Source organism: Furipterus horrens, unplaced genomic scaffold, assembly GCF_987537825.1.
Source record: "Furipterus horrens unplaced genomic scaffold, mFurHor1.1.pri manual_scaffold_17, whole genome shotgun sequence".
Taxonomy (NCBI): domain Eukaryota; kingdom Metazoa; phylum Chordata; class Mammalia; order Chiroptera; family Furipteridae; genus Furipterus; species Furipterus horrens.
This window is the reverse complement of record NW_028327187.1, coordinates 43,942,693-43,962,271: the sequence shown is the minus strand read 5'-3', so window position 1 is coordinate 43,962,271 and position 19,579 is coordinate 43,942,693. Positions and strand designations below refer to the sequence as shown.

At 40.9% G+C, this 19,579-nt stretch overlaps 1 protein-coding gene and 1 pseudogene across 1 annotated transcript in view; both read left to right on the top strand.

The window, feature by feature from the left end:
• The window catches only part of HTR2C (5-hydroxytryptamine receptor 2C), a 173,448-nt gene extending 172,191 nt beyond the window's left edge, over window positions 1-1,257 (top strand). Inside the window, exon 4 of the mRNA XM_090264792.1 lies at window positions 407-1,257. Coding sequence (XP_090120918.1) covers window positions 407-1,233 — 827 coding nt within the window. The 3' untranslated portion in view covers window positions 1,234-1,257. The remainder of the gene's footprint in view (window positions 1-406) is intronic.
• Window positions 1,258-18,383: 17,126 nt separating this feature from the next.
• On the top strand, window positions 18,384-18,752 carry LOC149990926 (large ribosomal subunit protein eL31 pseudogene; annotated as a pseudogene).
• Window positions 18,753-19,579: the final 827 nt, after the last annotated feature.

The following is a 19,579-nucleotide window of genomic DNA, read 5'->3' as shown; positions in this document are numbered from 1 at the left end:
TTTAATGCCATTGAGTACAGATGTAAACGTTTTCGTTCATTCAAGAAATATTTGAGTACCTTCTATGAGCCAGGACAGTTTTAATAACTGGAAATAAAACGAACAGGCACAATCAAGTCTTACACAAATCATATCTATAATAGTTAATCTCAATAATGATCATTGCAAACCTTCTACAGGAAATTGGGGAGAAAGCATTCTTAACATGAAAAAAACGCTTTCATTTTCTGATATCATATGGCTACTCTTTCATGTGACTATCAATTTATACTGTGAGTCTGTCAACAAATATCAGCTCTAAGTTTACTTCAGCAAAATGCAATTGAATATATGCCGTTGCCCAAATCTGTTCAATCCTTCAATGTGCTGTAACAGTGTCCTACCTTTTCTGTTGTTCTTCCTTCAGGTGTGTCAGTTCCTATCCCAGTGATTGGACTGAGAGATGAAGACAAAGTGTTCGTCCACAACACGACCTGCGTGCTGAATGACCCAAATTTCGTTCTTATTGGGTCCTTCGTAGCTTTCTTCATACCGCTGACGATCATGGTGATTACCTACTGCCTGACGATTTATGTTCTTCGCAGGCAGGCTCTGATGTTACTGCACGGCCACACCGAGGAACCGCCGCAAATAAGCTTGGACTTCCTGAAGTGCTGCAAGAAGAATATGACCAGTGAAGAGAACGCTGCAAACCCTAACCAAGATTTGAACCCACGCCGAAGAAAGAAGAAAGACAAACGTCCTAGGGGGACTATGCAAGCTATCAACAATGAACGGAAAGCATCTAAAGTCCTTGGCATTGTTTTCTTTGTGTTTCTGATCATGTGGTGCCCGTTTTTTATTACTAATATTCTGTCGGTTCTTTGTGATAAGGCCTGTAATCAAAAGCTCATGGAAAAGCTTCTGAATGTGTTTGTTTGGATTGGCTATGTGTGTTCAGGAATTAATCCTCTGGTGTACACGCTGTTCAACAAAGTTTACAGAAGGGCTTTCTCCAACTATCTGCGCTGCAATTATAAGGCAGAAAAAAAGCCTCCTGTCAGGCAAATCCCTAGAGTTGCTGCCACTGCATTGTCTGGGAAAGAGCTCAATGTTAATATGTACCAGCATACCAATGAACCAGTGAAAAGGAAAGCTAATGACAATGAACCAGGGATAGAGATGCAAATTGAGAATTTGGAGCTACCGGTTAATCCCTCCAATGTGGTTAGTGAAAGGATTAGTAGTGTGTAAGAAAGTGCAGCACAGTCTTTTCCTACAGTAAAGCTAGAAATGTAGGAAAATGTTCTGTAATTCTTCTGTCGGTCATAACTAATGTAAATACTGCTGTCTGAAAATAGTGTTTTTATATATAGCTTTGCAATCTTGTACTTTACAATCATGCATACAATAGTGAGATTTAGAGTTCTATATTTACTGTTTATAATAGATAGAGAATAACTTATTTTGATTCTTTGATGCATAGAATGTTGATTGTTTTCTTTCCCTTCCTTCTTTCATCCCTCCCTCCTTTTCTCTTTCAGTCTCTCTCTCTCTCTTTCATTCTTTTGTGAATAAGGAAATGTTCATCTCAGGTGGCATTTGCAGGAGACCAGAATGATGCATATGACAGTGGTTATATTTCAACCACACCAAAAAAAAAATTTTGGTGGAATCTTTTTCCGGGTTAACAGTAAATATATACTTTACAGTCTTGCTGTGCTGTGCTCATCTACACACATAAACACAGTAAGATAGGTTCTGCCTTCCTTTACTCTATCACATAACTAGTGAATCAAAGGCAGAACTTAGCTTTATTATCACATGTGGGACACAATTTGACATTGTCAGAGTGTCATGTTGGTATTCTACTGCAGTGTCTGTCCCAAAACATAGTGGTATTTTAACATAAGCAGCTGATTAACCCGGACTACAGAAGTGGAAGGATGATACAACATATATCCACTAATAGCTTTTCACTTCTTAAGGACAGTGTTCAAATTCTGATTATAACGACAAGCAAATTGAAATTAGTGTTTTCATTCTGGTCCTTAGTAAATACCTAATTTAATAATTAAACTGGGAAATGTGATCCCAGATTTCTTTCCCAATCCAGAATTAACATCAATTGGATTTTGATCTCAGGATCCTAGAAATTCGTGTGCTATACACAAAGTGAAATTAACATTTTGAGCCTTATTAAAATATTTTTAAAATTATGGTACCTCTGTCTATAGGACCTAATTTTGTAGTCCATTTTTGAGTAAAACTTGCATTGGAAGCATAGATGATCTAAACTTTGAAAGTTTTACTTGATTAAGGACTACAGAATTAGGCCCTTAGAATGTGAAAAAAGTAATTAAAAAGCTTTTACTGAACTGTAGGAATAAAAGAAATACAGAGTTTCCATATGGGTTTTTAAGAAAATTTATCTAATTTTCAGATCCTTCCAAACTCTAGTGCAGGAAAAGGCTGCAGCTAATTTGTGAAAGTGGCAAGCTTTTCATTATACTGCAATTATGTACCAGAAGTTTAAAACTTTGCTAAAATATAGTGTTGTGTTATAATCAGTGTTGGCCATTGTTTCATTCATAGTCCTACTGCTCTCTTAAGAATTCAGCACCACTTTACTAGCTTGTGAACCATGAAAGGTTTTCAATTATTGCTAAAGTCAGACCATTAAATCTACGTTGTGTGCAGAGTATACAAGTGTTTCCAGTAACGGTATTTCCATGTGTGTCCATCTCACACAATTGTGGATCAATTTCTGAAGAATTCATGATGCTATTTCTTATGCCTGATGATTAATTACACACCTTAGAGTGTGCCTCTCAACATCCTGAAACTGATGAAGGCAGAATCTGAATTTCTAAAATCCCTGATCTATGTCCCCAACACACAGCATAGATAAAGCCAACAGTCTGCCACGAGGGGCAGTGGGAGAACAGCTGTACTTGAGGAAACTCATACAGTATCTACTTGATTTGCAACACTGCCAAATGTCAGTCAATTGCTTGAGCATGCCCAAATATAACATGAAAGTAAAGCCTATCTGCCTGTTAGCTCTGTCAAACTGCATGTTCGAGCAACTATATGAAACTGAATGAGATTATCTAATTCTTATTGAAATTTAAATGTCTGAAGAAACACAGCATGCACTGAGCATGAGTTCTGCACATACAGATGGTGTCCTGCATGTATGCCATGTATGTTGCATGGACCCTGTAGGGCAGAGTAGGTGATATCAAAAGGACTGAAGAAAATCCTCCAGCAGTCCTTAAAAAGACCACATATTCAGAGTTGAAGTATTGTATTAGAGAAAATTGGAAACATCTGATTTCTTAACTATCAGGGCAAGCTCATAGCACATGTTTTACAAAGAAATAAAATATAAACCACAATTTTCAAAAGCACTAGCAATAAATTGAATGATAATAGCTTATAGCATATTTGTTAATAATTCTTATTTCATCAAGTAGTAATACTTAATAGTACCCAACACAGTAATTATCCTTAAATTGTGTGCTATTCGTAAGTTCTGTGCAATTTGGTATGAAACAAACATACTCATTTGGATATAAATCTTGCAGTTCAATGTTAAATCTACAAACTTTTATAAATGTTTTAAAAGTTCCATGTGATAAATGCAAATGTGGTGAATTTACTGTCTAACAAATCATTTTGATGAACTATTATATATGTTTAAGAAATGTGCAACAGACTGCCTTATTTTATTTCTTGTAAAATTTCTCCTTTGTCAAATGGTACTTTTTGTGCGTGGTGGCAAAGTATTGTCTTATTCCTGGTTCCTGTATGTTATCCACTCCACGTTTTTGTGATACTTCCTGTTAATTTATTATATTTATTAAATGTTGGCTGATATGTCATGTGTTTTTCTCCCTGCATAGTTTGCGGGGAAAATATACTACTTTACTTCATTTTCTTTTAAAATAAGTTTACCAACACAACCAGAAAATGTCACTCTTCTGATTAATTCTGTATGTACTCAAAGACTACAACAGCAGAGGAAAGACAAGAGGTGTAAACGACAAAAACAATATTTGAACAACATTACTGGTTATGCATGAGCAGAAGAACTGCACTCCCAAGTTATCCTAACTTCCTTAACCTGAGCAGGGACATGGGATGGCCCAAATGCTGCCCTTGCTGTAAGTATCATTACCGCCTTATTCCCACCATACTCCAAGCTCTGCAAGAACAGAAAAGACCATGTCTATCTTATTGATGGATTTTATCCTTAGTTAGTGGCCACTGTACATTCAACAGATATTGAGCATCAATATCTGTGGACTTTGTATTACCTTTTCCTGTTGCCAAAATGGGCCTTACAATTCCCTGGTCTTCAGTAAGGCACAATCCCTAAGAGAGTCCTCTCTGCATGTCCCAAGTTCCAAGAATCCAGAGAGAGAGTCCAAGTCTGCAAGGTGGAGTCCTTGGTGGCTTCGGAGTCAGCTAAAGCAGTCACACTCAAAACAGCAGCATGCCTGCTTTCTTACTATCCCTGGCTGCATGGCCGAATCATCCCTACAAACTGCATAGCTGCTTCTTCCCTCTCACCATGTACCAGCTTCACTACAAACTGCAGAGCTGCTACATCACAGCTGTCTCTCTTGCACACCAGACCTGTGGCAGGCTGGTGGGGTCCCTCCTCAGTCTTTCAAACCGCATGGCCCAGCCCATCAAATGGCTGCTGCCTTTAGTTTAAGTCCTAACAGCAGCCTGTGATGCAATGGGCAGGTGACCGGTTGTGGCCACCCACAGAAATCTCGCTCAGCCCCCATGAGCTCTCCCCTGCCACTCTAATATGGAAGTTCCTCTCATCTCCCTGACACTAGGCAGTGACCACAACTATCTGCATAACTAAGAAACTAGCTACCAGCCATAGATATGCAAAGTACCTTAAAGGCTGTACTATCTCCTCCCCCATCCCCAAACCATAGGCTGTGAGGAATTTGGGGATGGCTACTCTGCCCTGTTACAGCTGTACATTCTCACTAAACATATGTTAACACATCACTTACAGAGCTGAATATTTTAGAAAAAGGTATTTTTATAGGCAGTGCCAATATAAGTAGGTGGCATCATAGTCATTCTCAAATATTACGTGACCTATAGCATATCTGTAAACATAAATAGATCTAAGGGATAAGTTGGGTTCCCCAGGACGTAAATTCTGAGATGGGGATAAGTGTATGAAATGTTTATTGGGAAGTGATCTTGGGACCCATATGCATGAGGAGAGGGAAAGTAGTGGGATTGGGCAGAGGGAGAAGTTGGGCTGTGATGTAGTTATGATAAGGGCTTATTCCAAATGTGTACCTTGAGAGGGGAAAATATACCATTTTACTTCATTTTCTTTGAAAGTTAAATTAAATTCTGTAAAATAAAGTCACAAAGGCAAAAACACCACAAAGTATCATCCCTCCTGATTAATCCAGCATGCACTCAAAAGCTACAACACAAGGGGAAAGACAGTTAAGAGGTGTAAACAACAAAATCAGTACCGCACTTAGCTGACTCCCATGAACTTCGAATCTAGGATGTCCCTTCAGAATTGTACCAAGTTGAAGTGAGGGGACCAGATGTCGACAATTCCACTGCCCCCAGGAAAAATGTGTGACCTTAGGCCAGGTCACTCTCTTCCAAAGACACAACTCCCAAAGAGTGCTTATAGCTGAAAGCTGTCAGCTCACAGTCAGCCCAGCCCCTGAGGAACAAACCCTTCAGCTCTGAAGGCCGGATCTTGGCAGAATTGCATAGCATCTGTAACAAACAGTGTATTTATTGGGTAGGAAAGATTCACCACCTAGTCCACTGCCTATGTAAATAACATGAAACAAACTGGGTGGCTGTCACTTTAGCCAAAACCAAGGGAAATAGAAGTGAAAGTAAATACATGCTTTTATATGTGGTTTCTCTTCTTATTAAAAGTATTCTCTCTTTTTTTTTTTTCAGATTTAATGTGTTTTATTGATTAAAATATTACATTTGTGCCAATTTCCCTTCCCTCTGCTCCCCTCCACCTGGTGGCCCCCCTCCCTCCAGTTGTCCCCCCCTTTTAGATTATGTCCATTAGTTGTGCATACAGTTCCTCCCAACCTCTCTCCGTCTATTCCATTCCCTCCTACCTTGATCCCCAATTCCTATATCATCTCCCTCCCTTTCCCCATTCCCCCTCCCTGTTGACCTCCCCCCAATATGCTTCCCGTACCCACAGTTCCTTTTCCACTCTCGTTGCCTATTTAGTTTGCCTTTGTTTCATCTCCCTAGCTTCTGTTTTTTTAAACCAGTCCCTTTAACATCTCATATAACAGTGGTTTGGATCTAATGAACTCTTTCAGTTTTATTTTGTCCTGGAAACACTTTCTCTGTCCTTCTATTCTGAATGACAATTTCGCTGGATAGAGTATTCGTGGTTGTAGGTTTTGGATTTTCATTACTTTGAATATTTCTTGCCAGTCCCTTCTTGCCTGCAGGGTCTCCCTTGAGAAGTCAGCTGATAGTCTAATTGGGACCCCTTTGTACATAATTCTTTTCTTCTCTCTTGCTGCTTTTAAGATTCTCTCTTTATCTTTAATTTTTGACATTTTGATTATAATGTGTCTTGGAGTGGTTCTCCCTGGGTCCAGTCTCTTGGGAACTCTCCTTGCTTCCTGGACCTGCAAGTCTATTCCCTTCCCCAAGTCTGGGAAGTTCTCCTTTATTATATTTTCACTCAATTTTTCAAGTTCTAGTTCATCTTCCTCATTCTCTGGCAAACCAATGATTCTTATGTTGGGCCTTTTATAGCTGTCCCAGAGGTTTCTGATCCTCTCATTGTTGCTTCCCATTTCCTCTCGCTGCATTGGTTGACTGCTTGTTCCTTCTCCATATTCCAGTTTGTTGAAATGAACTCTGGATTTTTTCTCACCTTCTATCTCGTATGCGGTTTTGTTCCTTTCGTTATGAAATTTTTTCGCTTCTTTCTTATCTTTTTCCTGCTCTTTTGTGAATTCTGTAAGTCACCTGATAACAATGGCCCAGAACTGAGCCTCTGACAGGTTTCTTATCTGTTCATCTGTCAGGTTCTCTATCTGCTGTCTGGTGAGTTGTGTCACCGGTATTTCTATAGTTGTCTGCCTCATTTTGACAGATGCGTTTTGTTTTCTTGGGCCGGCTGTCGGGGGCAGTGCCTGTGTACTCGTAATGACCCAGCGACCGGCGCCGTTTGGTGTCACAAATCAGCGACCGGCGCCTGCCTGTCCGCGACCTATTTCGCAGCCCTGTGGTGGTTTCTTTGGGGGCGGGGGTCCAAGATGGATTCACACAGTTATTCAGCTAGGAGACCGGGATCCGTCCTCCCATCCCCCTGGGCCTCACTCTTCAAGGCGATGTGGCGGCCGCTCTCCCCAGCGCCGGAGTCGCGCACCGCCAGGGGCTTGCGCAGCCGGGATTCCTCGCCGCCCGCCGCTCCGGGTGCGACCGCAAACAGCACTGCCCTCTTTAACTCTTACCTGCCCAAATGGCACCGCTGGTTTATAACTTCATATGTTGGGCTTCCGTGTAGTTTTATTTTCTGGAATTTCTAGTTATCCTTTGTTTTGAAGTAGTTGTATTCCTCTCTAGTTGTAGAGGGAGACATAGCGTGTCCGTCTAAGCCTCCATCTTGGCCGGCTCTTTTTTTTTTTTTTTAAATGTGTTTTATTGATTATAATATTACATTTGTGCCAATTTCCCTTCCCTCTACTCCCCTCCACCCGGTGGCCCCCCTCCCTCCAGTTGTCCCCCCCTTTTAGATCATGTCCATTAGTTGTGCATACAGTTCTTCTCAACCCCTCTCTGTCTATTCCATTCCCTCCTACCATGATCCTTAATTCCTATATCATCTCCCTCCCTCTCCCCATTCCCCCTCCCTGTTGACCTCCCCCCAATATGTTCCCCGTACCTAAAGTTCTTTTTCCACTCTCATTGCCTGTTTAGTTTGCCTTTGTTTCAATTCCCTAGCTTCTGTTGTTTCTTGTGATGCAGTTTTCATTTTAGATTTCATTGTCTTGATCCTCCTTTTTCTAAACCAGTCCCTTTAACATCTCATATAACAGTGGTTTGGATCTAATGAACTCTTTCAGTTTTATTTTGTCCTGGAAACACTTTCTCTGTCCTTCTATTCTGAATGACAATTTCGCTGGATAGAGTATTCGTGGTTGTAGGTTTTGGATTTTCATTACTTTGAATATTTCTTGCCAGTCCCTTCTTGCCTGCAGGGTCTCCCTTGAGAAGTCAGCTGATAGTCTAATTGGGACCCCTTTGTACATAATTCTTTTCTTCTCTCTTGCTGCTTTTAAGATTCTCTCTTTATCTTTAATTTTTGACATTTTGATTATAATGTGTCTTGGAGTGGTTCTCCCTGGGTCCAGTTTTTTTGGAACTCTCTGTGCTTCCTGGACCTGTAAGTCTATTTCCTTCCCCAAGTCTGGGAAGTTCTCCTTTATTATATTTTCACTCAATTTTTCAAGTTCTAGTTCATCTTCCTCGCTCTCTGGCAAACCAATGATTCTTATGTTGGGCCTTTTATAGCTGTCCCAGAGGTTTCTGATCCTCTCATTGTTGCTTCCCATTTCCTCTCGCTGCATTGGTTGACTGCTTGTTCCTTCTCCATATTCCGGTTTGTTGAAATGAACTCTGGATTTTTTTTCCTCACCATCTGTCTCGTATGTGGTTTTGTTCCTTTCGTTATGAGTGTTTTTCGCTTCTTTCTCATCTTTTTCCAGATCTTTTGTGAATTCTGTAAGCCACCTGATAACAATGGCACAGAACTGAGCATCTGACAGGTTTCTTATCTGTTCATCTGTCAGGTTCTCCATCTTTTGCCTGGTGAGCTGTGCCACCGGGATTTCTATAGTTGTCTGCCTCATTTTGACAGATGCGTTTTGTTTTCTTGGGCCGGCTGTAGGGGGCAGTGCCTGTGTACTCGTAATGACCCAGCGACCGGCGCCCTTTGGCAGCTTTTCTTGCTGTGCCGTGGTGCTTTGTCGTCACAAGCCAGCGACCGGTGCCTGTCCGCGACCTATTTCGTAGCCCTGTGGCGCTTTGTGTGGGGGCGGGGGTCCAAGATGGATTCACACAGTTATTCCGCTAGGAGACCGGGATCAGTCCTCCCGCCCTCTGGGCCTCACTGTTCAAGGCGATGTGGTGGCTGCTTTCCCCAGCGTTGGGGTCGCGAGCTGCCGGGGGTTCGACTGCAGCCGGGGTTGTTCTCCCCGCCGCTCTCCCAGGTGCGACCGCAAACAGCACCGCCCCCTTTCGCTTGTCCTACCTGCCCAAAGAGCGCCGCTGGTTTATAACTTCATATGTTGGGCTTCCGTGTAGTTTTATTTTCTGGAATTTCTAGTTATCCTTTGTTTTGAAGTAGTTTTATTCCTCTCTAGTTGTAGAGGGAGACCTAGCGCGTCCGTCTAAGCCTCCATCTTCTAAAGGTATTCTCGATCAACAGTTTACTAGGGTTCTTAGATTTCTGCACCAATCTGGATAGCTTAGGCTAAGCCATAGTAGGAAACAATCCAAAGTCTCAGTGGCTTAACAAAAACAAATGCTCATTTTGTTGCCAGCAAACCTCTGCTCATCAGTTAGTCTGGGGGAAAAAAAATGGTGATAGAGGCTCCATCTTTACATGTGCTTTCACATAGCAGAGGGAAGGGAAGTTAGTGAACATATTTCTCCCACTAAATTTAACCCTATTGCTAATTCTCAATTAAATACTAAATTTATCCATACCCTTGCACCTTACTTATGACATTGTTTCTACCCTTATCTTTATCCTTAAAACTATCTCTACATGTAATCCTATCCTTACCCTGAACTTTATAATTAATTCTAACCCAACTCTTGTCTCAGTTCTAACATTATTTCTATGATTTTGCCTTTCTGTAAACTCTAACATCACTCAAACCTCTAATTCTACCCTTATCATTAACTCCAATGTTCTCCCTGCTTTTAACCCTCCTTAAGGCTAACACTAAACTTACTTTTAACCTTAAATATAAGCTCAAGCTCTAGCACTAATTATTTTTGCTTTATCCTGAAAAATTCTCTTTTTGTTATCATTATGAGAAGCTGGACTGAAAGATACACAGACAAAAAATGATTGATCCTTTTTTACCTCTCTGTCTTTAAACCTCACTCGCAAAACAGCTTCAAGGGACCTACTCCTAACACGCGATCCTGACATTATTAATTTTGTAATAATTATCATTTATTGAGATGTGATAATGTGCCAAACATAAACATGCTTTGTTTTATGCAGCTATGTTGGTGTATTCAAAATCTCCACTTTGCTCTTATGGAAACTGAGGCTCAAAGGGGTAATGGGTCTTCACCTAAGTCACAATGCTAGAAAGAGCAGAGGTAGAACTATCTGGTTTCTAAGTCCGTGCTGTTTCTAATATGCCGTATGATTCCTTCTTAGAGACTCATAGGCAAAACTGGCTTTCCCAGAGCAGAAGTCATAACCCACACCAAAGCATATCTTCCCAAGTGTTACCATTTCAAAATGGGATAAGGAAGTAGATGAGTAGAAGAAAGGAATAAGCCTTTTAATATTCCTTAACTCCTGCCACTAAAGTCAATAAGAATGGCCATGTGCAGGCCCGCTGTGAATCCCCATCATGAAAGAGCCCTTCCTATAACAGGTTGGAAAGATGGACAAGGTTTGAACAAACAGCAACTAACATGAGATTGATAGAAACAAAGACCCTTCTTTCATAAGTAACTTGTTTATGCTTAAGGTGAAAGGAGCACATGAAACACAATGATGAAGGTTATGTGACTGATGATGCTCTAACATCAAAAGAAAATACAATTACTATTTCAACAGTGTCTTAGTCCATTCAGGCTGCTATAACAGAATACCACACACTGGGTGGCTTATAAACAACAGAAATTTATTTCTCACAGATCTGGAGACTGGGAAGTCCAAGGTCATAATGTCAGCATGTTTGCATTATGATGAAGGAGTCTCTCATGTGGCAGACTACTTGTATTGCCTAGTCTTCACGTGGTGGAAGCCATGAGGGAGCTCTCTGCTGCCTTCTTTATAAGGGCACGGATCCCATATGTGAGGGCTTCACCCTCATGCCTAAGCACCTCCCAAGGCCCACCTTTTAATGCCATCACATAGAACATAAGGATTTCAACATATGAATTTGGCAGAGATGCAAACATTTAGGCCATGGTAAAGTTTAAGTTTATTAGCAAAAAAGGCTAGAACCTTATTTAAATGTTTAATTTGTAAATTCACTATATGCTTTTCATGACGAAACTAAGATGAACTCCTCCCAGTTGGAATATTTCTGTGTAGGTAAATCTAACAAAGGCAGTCAACACAAAACTCAAATGGGAAAATAAAAATCAGGGGAGACAATTAATTCCAAAAACTACCAGGACATTTGTTTACAGATTTGGCAGTAAGTAACATAAAAACTGCTCCCAGGAACTAATGTAATTTGAGGTGTCCAAAGTGTTTTTTTTTAAAGTATATTTTATTGATTATATTGTTACAATAGCTCCACTTTTTTCCCTTTACTCCCCTCTCCCCAGCACTCTTCCTCCCCCAACAGTCACCCCCCAAGTCCATGCCCGTGGGTAGTACATACAAGCTCTCCTGCCTCACCCTTTCATTTATTATTCTTCTTTTTTTAAATAATTAATTAGTTAATTAATTATTTTAACAATAAAAAATAACAATCCCTTCCTCTTAGACTTAAGACCCTTTATAATCTTATAAAGGAAAATGGGCGAAGGTCTTGAGCTCCTATAGCTACTTCAAGCTGGACATGGTTATCGTCATACCTACCCTTGGGTCCAAAAATCCCTAATAAGAGTGGGGGTGTGGAGGGGAGGGTGGCCTTCCCACATGGGGAAGGATCGTGCAGACTCCAGGTCGGTTGGATGTCCCTGAACAATGGCATGCTTGATTTAACAGGCTGGTATTCTTATTATATTCTGGAGGCAACAGATTTGGCAACAGGGTTAAAAGACATCATGCAATCCACAACTACTAGATGACAAAAGACAGGTATTAGTTTTTCAATGTCCCACATTAGGGACGAGAAGGGCTTCTTTGGAAGAAGGTGTGTCAGGTACATCTCACCTCTCCAAAATCCCTTTGCCCGTTATACTTAGTTTGGGTTGAGGGAAATATTTTAAGTTTTCTCCCTCCCAGACCTCTGGGCTCTTTCTCTCCAAGCCATTAGGACAGAAAAGAGAAACCAGTTTTAAAGTGAAGCCCACAGGCCACTCCATTCTTCACTAACCCAGCCACTTAGTTCAGCCAAACCATTGAGTCTTGGGAGGCAGCAATGCAGACAGGATTAAGTGAGGCATATATGTACAGACAATCACTCAGGTAACGAGATAGTAGGCTTATGCCCTTTGAAAACAGATAACACATGTTAGTTTATGTAACATAACCCACATACAAATCTCTAAATCTATAGGACTGTCTAACTGAAAGACATCCAGTTGCAAGGCATTGGACATTCTTCTTGCCTGTAAATTAAACATCTTTGATAATACCACAGACATAGTTTAACTTTCAAATGAAAACAAATTTTAAATGAAAAGAAACTTTAAAGACGGTTAGTTGCACTACTTTATAGTCTACCACTGAGCATTGTGATTTTCCTTGAATCACGATTTTTCTCCCTAAGATTACCCTCCTTGTCATTAAAGGGACTGCATTAAGTCCATTTTTAATTTATCCTGTTCATTTGCATAAACACAACAAGAGCAGAAAATGATCACTTATGATCTTTAGTTCTGCTTTGCTAGAACTTACCCAAGGAACAGAGAAGGAAAACTCTGACTCCAAAAAACCTCCGCTGCCTTGCGGCATACCTCTTCAGGGGAAAGGCTAAGGGAGTAAACCCCGACAGAAAATCCGGAGCCGGAGTCCCTAAGGCGGTTTGACGTTGGAGTCAACACCGGCAACTCCTGCGGCGCACCTGAAGCCAAGCTGTATTGACTCCGTCTTTCCCTTGGATCCTTCAGCTGCGAAGAGAGGGGGGGTCTGCTGCATGGGCAACAGCAGACCCTCCATATCACCCTGCCCAGGCTCTGTAGCTTCAGCTCCACTGGAGAGGACACTCCAGCGTCATCGCAAGATGTCGATTCAACACGGGAGGAGACAGATACCGTGTCACTCCCGAGTCGGACTGCACAACCATTCTCGGCGGTGCAGATAGACTCTTAAGAAGCTACACCATCGTCTCTCGAGACAGACGGCTGCCGACCCAAGGAACATTTAGGGTGACCTTCAGTCTGCCCTTCAGGACACAGAAGCAGAACCACATACCTGGCATTCAGCCTTGCCTGTAAACATCTGTCTTTTCCAAGTCCTTCTGGTTTTCCATTGTGCCTTAAGGTCTCTTCTAGCCATCTTTCAAGAAAACAATCTTCATTCCTTCCCTGGAAAAATTGCCATGGACCGCGCATTCAACCAAGGTACCAGGCCTTTTATCTCGTGGGCTTTTATTATCTTTAAAAGTCATTCCCAGTTCCTCAGGGCTTTTTGGTAACAACCAGAGCCCAAGCATGTCTCCTTCAGGCATGACATTCCAGTCAAAGTCTTAGTCAAAAAAAATCTCTATTAACAACTGGTCTTATTAGTTTTATGCAAAGAAACTTAGGTCATTACTTACTTCTTTAGAATGCCAAACTCTGGAGGGATCAGATAAGGAGAAAAATATATAGTGTGAAGGAAAATCCGTGTCCTTCTAATATTCACTGAACTTGCATTTTCATTCTTTATATTATCATTTTTCCCCAACTAAAATTTTTTTGTTTTTCCATTAGAGTTGTCCCACCTTTTTCCCCCTCTTGTTTCCCTTCATCCTGCACCCCTTCTCCCACATTCAGTCCCCACCCAGTTGTCCATGTCCATGGGTCATTTATACATGTTCTTTGACTAGACCCTTCCCCTTCTTACCTCTTCTCTCCCTCCCATCTCCCCTTTTGTTACTGTTAGTTTATTCCTTGCTTACATACCTCTGGTTCCATTTTGCTCATTTGTTTGTGTTGTTCATTAGTTTCCTGTAACAGGTGATAGCATAAGGTAATTTTCTTTTGTTGCCTGGCTTATTTCGGTAAGCATAATTCTCTCTAGTTCCATCCATGTTGTTGCAAATGGTAGAAGTTTCTTCTTTCTTTCAGTACTTATTCATTGTCATTTCCCCCCTTTGTACTCATGTTCCTCTCTGTCTCTCTCCGTTTCTTCATCTTCTTAAAGCAGGCCCTTTAGCATCTCTTCCAATGCTGGTTTGGTGGAGATATATTCTTTTAGCCTTCTTTTGTCTTGGAAACTCCTTATTTCACCCTCCATTTTGAATGAGAGTCTAGTCTTTCTGGGTAGAGTATTCTTGGTTGTAGGCTTTTATTTTTCATTGCTTGGAATATATTTTGCCATTCCCTTCTGGCTTGTAGTGTTTCTGCTGAGAAATCTGATGATAGACTTATTGGAGCTCCCTTGTATGTTATTAGTTGTTTCTCTCTTGCTGCTTTTAGGATTCTCTCTTTGTCTTTGAATGTTGGCATTTTAATTATGATGTGTCTTGAAGTTGGCCTGTTGGGGTTCATCTTCATTGGGACCCTTTGTGCTTCCTGGACTTGCGTGACTTTTTCTCTCCTCATGTGAGGGAAGTTTTCTGTCATTAGTTTTTCAAAGAGGTTTTCTATCCCTTGCTCTTCTTCTTCTCCTTCTGAAATTCCTATGATACGGATATTATTACGTTTCATGTTGTCCTGCAGCTGTCTTAGAGCCTCTTCAGTCTTGTTCAGTCTTTTTTCATTTTGTTGCACTGTCTGGGAGTTTTTGTCTACACTGTCTACCAGCTTGCTGATCCAATTGTCTGCTTCCTCTAGCCTGCTTTTAATTACTTCTACTGTGTTCTTCAATTCAGAGATCATATTCTTCATTTCCTCCTGGCTCTTATTGATAGCTTCCATGTCCTTTTTGATGCTGGTATAATTCTTAGTAAGTTCCTTGTAGTTCTTCTGGAGATCACTGTAGTTTTTCTGGAGTTCTTTGTAGTTTCTTCTGAGCTCATTCAGCTTCTCCATAATCCATGTTTTGTATTCCATATCTGATAGTGTGCTCCCCTCTATTTCATTTAGCACTCTTTCTGGGGACTCTACCTTTCCTTTCGATGGGGGGTTGTTTCTCTGTCTCCCCATTTTTGTGACTCCTATTGTTTGTTGGTGCTTCTTAGAATGATCTGCACTTCCTGAATCTGCCCCTGACGGCGTCAAATTTTTTACCAGTCTGGGCCTAGGCAGCCTGTTGGAGACTTCCAGGGATCTACTGCCTTTGTCTGACTTCTTTAGTTGTTAATCTATTCAATCTGTGATTAACCATCAGGCTTAAGGACCGTGGGTGTGGCAGCTTAATTCCTGTAGGTAGGGCTTTTGCTTCCCCTCAGGCTGATGCCACTTTGAGGGGGGGGGAATGGTCTGCCTGCAGTACTTGGGATGAGTCAGCACTGGGACCTGGTCGGCCGCTTTCCCAGCTGTCCCCTCAAAGCCACCACACCAAATTCTCCCCAAGCATCTCCAGTCCTCTCCGCCTTTTCTCTGCCTGAGCCCAGGGTAAGTGGGGGCCAAAATATTTTCGTATGTTTTCCGCTTAAGAGCTCTTTTTCTCCAGCTGTTTCTCTCCAGCTAACAAGAAACCCTGTGGCTTTTCACTTTTCACAGCTGATGCTATTTTACTTTCCACTCTGTTGCTATAGGCTGGGAAGATCAGCTGGGGGTTTAGACCCTGCCCTTCCCAGGGGGAACCCCCGGCTGCTGAGCTGTTTCTCAGTCCCTTCAGCTGCCACCCATGTGAGCCCAGCCAGCCCTTCCGCGTCTCCGCACTCCCTACTGGTCATGTTGTGATGTAGCAGCCTTTTCTGTCTCTCCGTGGTTATAAGACTTCTCTCCACTAGTGTTCAGTTGGTTATTCCAGATGATTTCTCCAAAATTAAGTTGTAAATCCAGACTAGTTCTGGGAGGAGGTTAGTGTAGCTTCCACTTACTCCTCCACCATCTTGTTTCCAGACCCAAAGTGTGGTTTTAAAGAGAACTTTGCAGGCATTTAAGATTCAGAAGTATGGCCCTGGCTGCTGTGGCTCAGTGGATTGAGCGCTGGCATGAGAAGCAAAGGGGTGCCAGTTTGATTCCCAGTCAGGGCACCTGCCTGGGTTGCGGGCCAAGTCCCTAGTTGGAGGCACACAAGAGGCAACCACACACATTGATGTTTTTCTCCCTCTCTTTCTTCCTTCCTTCCCCTCTTTAAAAAAAATGAATAAAATCTTTAATAAATAAATATATTTTAAAGGAATATATACAGTCACCCTATATTTGGGAATCAAATCAGAAGAAGATTTGACTTCAGGTGGTGGGCACACAATGCAATACACAGATGATATGTAGTAGAATTGTACACTTGAAACCTATATAATATTATTAACCAATGTTTCCCCAATAAACTTAATAATAAAATAAAATAAGCAAATAAAACATTATTAATTGATAAAAAAGGAAGACATTATCTGAATGATAAATTGGTACTAGTGTAATGCAGGTTGGGACCTAATAGACCCTTTATCCTAGTGAAGACAGAGGAATAATATGAATGACTGTCCTGCTCCGTACTAGAGATTTTATTTTATTTTTTGTTTGTTTTTATTGTCCTTTTTTCTTTTTAAATTTTGTATTTATTTAGCTATTTATTTATTTATTTATTTATTTATTTATTTATTTATACTGGTGATTTTAGATAGAGTGGTCAGGAAAGTTCTCTCTGGAGATATATTTTAGCAGAAACCTCCACAAAGTGAGGGAGTAAATCGTATGATCTGGGATTGTATTCCAGCCAAAGGGACTAAGTACAAAAGCCCATTTATATGGCAAAGCATGTTCACTTTATTTGGGTGACTGCAAAGAGACTAGTGTGCTTAGATCAGAGTGAATAAGGTAGATTATCAGAAGAAAAATTTGGAGACATGCCCATTGGAAAATTCATGTACAAACTTGAATTTTAAGGTTTTGCACATGAGAATGGCAAGAACTAATTGTTTTTAAAATATTCTTTCGGTTTTTGTGTTGAATCGAATGTAAGGGGAGCAAAGGTAGAAACAAGGATATAATTTAAGTGTTCTAATAGTCCAATAGTGATAAGAAGTGGTTGGATTCAGAATATATTTTGAAAGGCAAATCTGTCAGGATTTGTTGACAGACTGAATATCTGTGTGAGAGAAGAGTGAAGATAACTCCAAGTTTGAGTGAGTGAATAGTGGTGCATTTAACAGAGCTAAGGACCACTAAGGGAGAGCAGGTTGGAGGTGAGGGAATCAAGCACTCAATTTGAACACATTTTATACAGACATAGTTCAGAGATGTTGCAGGTTTGGTTCCAGACCACTGAATGATAAACACGTATGGCAATAAAGCGAGTCATGATCTTTTTTCCTGGTGGAAAGTCTTGCCTTCAACTTGTTAAAAAAAACAAGAACAAAAACACACACACACAATATCTGTGAAGTGGAATAAATGAGGTATGCCTGTATACATGTGATTACAACTAAATATACACATACTAATGTATATGCTAATACTTATTTATACACATGCTATATAGATTTTTTTAAGTAGCTAGATTCCTTGCTTTTTTGTTCTTCACAAAATTTTAGATAACTTTTCACATTACATATAAATAAATCTCATTCTTTTCAAGAATGTTCTCATGGAATTTTATATTATGATGAACCTTAATTTATTTAAGCATTTTCCATTTGATAAATATTTAGGCTGTTTGCTAATTTTTTTTTACACTATTTGTTCATGTACATACTTATACATTTATTCTTATAACTTTTTTGGGTGGTTTTATATTTCTACAACCATTGATATAGGATTTTCATTTTTACTAACAATTATCTTGAGAGAAAGAATTTTTTATTGTTTTTCTAATATTATCCAAGAGACAGGCTATCTTATAACACTTACAGTTCAACCAGGAAAAATGAACCTCTCTAGGTCTTTCAGAGACAATATAATATTTGGCATTTGTTAGTTAGATGAACATGATAAGAAACCAAAATGAGGCGGCCAGAGGGTAGAAATGACAGGAAGTCATGCTTATGTCTATGAAAAAGTGACAAAGGATAAGCAATTATTATCAGAGCCCGGAAGTTGTAGGACCTAGAACCAAGGCTGGAATTGAAACTGTAGAAGATGAGACCATGCAGTGGGAAGTAAAGCCGAGCGTGAGAATCAGCCATTGTTAGAGATGCTAGAAGAAATAGAGAGAATGGGGCTTTCCTTCTCCCACAATACCCCGTGCTATTTCTTTCCATCTTGGGCCTGGCATAATGGCTCCCACAAAGAAAGGTGGTGAGAAGAAGAAGGGCCATTCTGCCGTCAACAAGGTAGTGACCAGAAAATATACTACCAACATTCACAAGTGGATCCATAGAGTGGGTTTCAAGAAGTATGCCTCTTGGGCACTGAAAGAGATCTGGAAATTTGCCATGAAGGAGATGGGAACTCCAGATGTGCACATTGACACCAGGCTCAACAGAGCTGTCTGGGCCAAGGGTATAATGAATGCCCCATACTGTAACCAGGTGTGGTTGTCCAGAACACAGGAGGATGAAGCTTAATCAAACTATACATTGGTCACTTATGTACCTGTTACCACTTTCAAAAATCTACAGTTAATGTGGGTGAGAATTAACTGATGATTGTTGAATAAAGTTACCAAAAGAAAGAAAGAGAGAGAGAGAGAGAGAGAAGGGGAGAAACATCTTGTTTCCTTGCCTCACATCAGCCCAACCTGCTCAGAAAGGAAAGAACAAAGATACCAAGTAAAGACAGTTTGTTTTGATACAAAATAAAGCAAGAAAATAAAATCTAGCACATATAGGTAACAGACCAAGAAAAATATTCTAATTAATGAATAATTGTACCCAAATATGAGGAGCAGAGAAGTCATCAAACTTTTCCATAATGTGGGGCGGGAAGATGGCGGAGGAGTGAGGGGAGGCTGCACTCTAAGGATCCCGAGACCCGTCTGTAGTTTGGACTAATTGCAGACAGAACATCTCAGTGAGCAGCTGCACACTGGCAGGAGTCGAGCCTTGGCACTGCTGGATTAGAGAAAACCATCTGGGAACAACCTGTTTGGTGAAGATAGTGAAGGAAGAAAAAGGGACAAAACGGGATTCCTGACTGGGGTGGCTGCCCGAGCAGCGGCTGAAAGGACAGAAAGGCTTTTTGGTGACCACAGGCTTCCCCAGAGGGAAGTCAGGAGGAAAGCGGATCTCTGCTGGCTGGCAGACACAGGACTCGACCAGGTGGTATAGGTGCTGAAAGACTGGAGACAGCGTGCTACTGAGCAAGTGAAATCGTAATTTTTTTCTTTATATTTTTCTCTTGTGAACTACGGAGAGGAGGGGAAAGTTTGGGGATGAAAGTACATTCTTGAGGAGCGCAGGCACAGAGGTGCACACACTCACTCCCCAACCCTCCCCTTGGGTCACGGGCGTGCATAGGGAAGTGCCATCAT